A 3594-nucleotide genomic window follows, 5' to 3' on the forward strand; every position below is an offset into this window, starting at 1 on the left:
AATAGAAGAATAGATTTCTTGCCCATTTTCTGTGTGTGAAGGAAGGAACTCACCTCAGTAAAACACTAATACTATGTTGTTTGTTTGTTGTTTAATGCCGTCGAGTCGTAGACGACTCATAGCGACCCTATGAACGAATAGCCTGAGTACTGTTCGTGCATAGAGTTTCCAGAGGCAAGCCATTTCGGAAGTGGATGCCGCTCCTGCTTCCAGGCTTGATTTAGTCGGGAAGCTCCAGCCAACACTGTCCACCATGTTTGCCCATTACCACGATTGGCACATCACTGTCACAGGCTTCAGCATCACAGCAACCACGAGTTACCTCTGTACAGCAACACACAGACCTATGACTCAAGTGAATATTCAAAACACTAAAACACCCTCATTCCCATCAAATGGAAACCAACTCCTAACTGACCCACCAGTACATTTCTGAGACTGTTAATTGCAAACGAGGAGACTGTCCATTTTTGTCTTACAAAGCTGCTAGCGATCAGAGCTTTGAACCTTCGGAGAGACATTAGGGCTAACAGTACAACCTCCTATAGACTAATTTAAACACTTAGAAACACACACACAAAAAGAGGTCTGGAAGTAGTACAAAAAAAGATCTTTTAAATTGAAAGTAAACTCAACAGAGGAGTCTATTTCTTGGAAGAATTTACAATATAAAAGCTTTGCTACTCATTTTTTAATTTTTAAAAAAAAATAATTACTCATTAAAGATCCTCATTTCACATGCAAGAAGAGAAGTTGGTTGAAATGAGAAGCTCACCAACTTCCTCATACTGACATAACTTGTTTTTCTGGATTCTACCCTTGGGCTTTTCTTGGGGACCAGCTATCTGGCCCATTCCATATTTTGGAAGCAAAGGTATGTTTAGATCTCAGTGTTGACACAACAATGTGAGGTACAGGATAATGTTTGGACACACTGAAGTGGAGCCCTCACTCTCCAGATTTCACAGAAGCCATCTAGCTTGGAGCGGGTTACCATGACCAGCCAGTCTCAGGGGATCCAGCAGCTCCTTCAGGCAGAAAAAAGAGCCAAAGACAAGCTAGATGAAGCAAAAAAGAGTAAGTTCATCCTATTTGCCTATGAGGGGGTTACCACAAAATGTTCTTTAACTGAAAGAGGTGGTACAGTGGGGTGGGCCTGTATTTGGGAGTAAGGCACAACTCCATTCAAACTCAGCTTACACACTGTGAGATCTTGGTAAAATGTGTTGACATTTCCAGGTATTCCTCACACCTACAGTGGAGGTGAAGTGTCCTAATTCAGATTTTATGAAAGGGGATTGATGTTTTGGAGAACTACGCTTATACTCTGTCTTTGCAATTTCATTAGTACACCTCAGCTTCCCAGTCGTGGACAATGGTAAAGTGATAGAGGTCTTAGCAGTTCAATCTACTTACTAAAGAGCCACCTTAAACAAGCGACCTATTCCATGTAAGCATGTTTCTCCTTCTGTAAAATCAGCATAATCATTTTTACTATTTCATTTTCATTCCTATCTTGATAGCTTTCCATTGGATTATTTTAAAATATTTCTATTGTATTTGCATTTTCTAACTTTTTTAATTTAATCCACTCTGTGAGCATAATGATCTATGTATGTATTGTATGGTAAACCAAAAGGTGAGCATTTGAAATCCACTAGCTTCTCCAAGGAAGACAGATGGGTGTCTTCTCCCATAAAGATTCACAGTCTCAGAAATCCAATGCAGGGCCACTCTGTGTTGGACTAACCTGATGCCAGTGAGTTTGAGTTGAAGCATTTTACTTAATCATGTGTCTTTGTCTTATATGCTTACACATATGCTGCCTTCAATAAACTTCAATTACTTTCCCTTTCTCTTTGTTAGTCACAAGGACGTTATAAGGTAGTCACTGTGTTGTGGACGAGCACCTTTGAGTTGGAACACCCCAACAGGTTCTCAGAGGCAGTAAATCATAAAAGAGTACATTGCCCGGGTAGGTGTTGTTACGAGAAAGAACTCATCGCCTTAGAGTCAGAACTGACTCATGGTTGACCCTCCACTAGGTTACTTGAGGCTAGAAATCACTTGTGTGGAGATAGCCCATCTTTCTTCCACAGAGCCTCTGGTGAATTCAAATTATCTGAGAGACTCAGCCTTCAGGTTAATAGTACAATTCCCTGTCAACTTTACCACTACAGTTCCCTAGGTATTAGGTATTGTTAGCAGGTCTACAACCCAAAGTTGGGTTCCCTAGGACAAAGAACTGTTTTTCCACTATTGAAAACCATATTAAATTAGTATTCAATCTAAAAGAGTTTGTAGTGTCATTTAACTTCTTCCTGGTTGTAACAAGTTCTGCCCCTACCTTTAGGTCTCATGTCCTGTAAGAATAGGAGATATGTTTTTAAAATGTCACTTATGCAATTCTCTAAGTGACTGAAGTGATATGTACAGAAGAGGTTCTGATGAACACTTTATATGTAAGGAGAGTAGATCAGAACAAGAAACACCAATCTTTCAGAGTTTGGAACCCTAAAGTAATTTTCCTTTCTTAAAATAAGTTACTATACACACTGACAGCAACAACAATAAAAAAGGTGCGGAGTCTGAGTCAATATGATGGAGAGGAACAAGGAGGAGAAAGATAATGAAGATGAACAATACCTACTACTTTTTCTACAATAAACCATGCAAATGACTTCAGATGGTGCAAATGCAAAGTAAATTTATAGGAAATGCAGTCAACAGAGACCTGCTGGCTGAAACACCTTTACTTTTTATTCAAATATTTTTGACCACATTTAAAACATCTAGAACAGAAAGCTTGTTTAAAGATGTGATCATTATGTTACCTGTGCTTCTCTATTGTGGAAGCAACAAGGTGATAAAATTAGGCACATTATCTATCAATATTAGTGTATGGTTAAAATCATTTTTGCCAGCCATCTCCTCTTTCTCAGGTTCATTAAAGAAGAAATAGATTGCTCATCATGCAAGGTCCTGGGATATGTGCCCCTAGAGTAACCTGCCCTCAAGACACACAATAAATACTCATACCGAACTCCTTTTCTTTTCTCTAGTAAACAGTTTATACTTAGGGAATCTTATCTTAGAACTCAGCATTGAAAACTTCATGTCCTATTATTGCTGGAGCAGTCCATAAGAAGTTATGCTGCTGACCCAATTAGCTGTGTGTTTCTACCAGTTCAAATCCACCAGCAACTTTGAAGGACAACAATGGACAATCTCCTCCTGTGTGATTTACAGCCCCTGAAAACTCACTAGAGAGTCCCTATGAGTAGATTCCAACTCGATGGAAATGAGAGAGAAATCTTTGACACACACAAACTCCATTTCCTTCTGATCTAGTAACTTAAAAATATTGTGATAATATTTATTAGCTTATCATGTCTTTGTTTATGAATATTCAAACAGAATATTCATATACATATACATATACATATACATACATACATACATACATACACATATACACATACATCTACAGATATATACATGACCTCTCTAAAGTACTCAAGAGCAACGGTGTCTCTCTGGAGACTAAGGTGCGTCTGATACAGGCCATGGTCTTTGCAATTACTCGTTATGCAT

At 38.7% G+C, this 3594-nt stretch overlaps 1 protein-coding gene across 1 annotated transcript in view; it reads left to right on the forward strand.

The window, feature by feature from the left end:
• The first annotated feature begins 995 nt into the window (after window positions 1-995).
• The window catches only part of ATP6V1G3 (ATPase, H+ transporting, lysosomal 13kDa, V1 subunit G3), a 64623-nt gene continuing 62024 nt past the window's right edge, over window positions 996-3594 (forward strand). The window contains exon 1 of the mRNA XM_006892117.1: window positions 996-1077. Within this exon, the coding sequence (XP_006892179.1) occupies window positions 996-1077 (82 nt within the window). The remainder of the gene's footprint in view (window positions 1078-3594) is intronic.

Source organism: Elephantulus edwardii, unplaced genomic scaffold (genome assembly GCF_000299155.1).
Source record: "Elephantulus edwardii isolate Elephantulus edwardi_28Jun2011 unplaced genomic scaffold, EleEdw1.0 scaffold00110, whole genome shotgun sequence".
Classification (NCBI taxonomy): domain Eukaryota; kingdom Metazoa; phylum Chordata; class Mammalia; order Macroscelidea; family Macroscelididae; genus Elephantulus; species Elephantulus edwardii.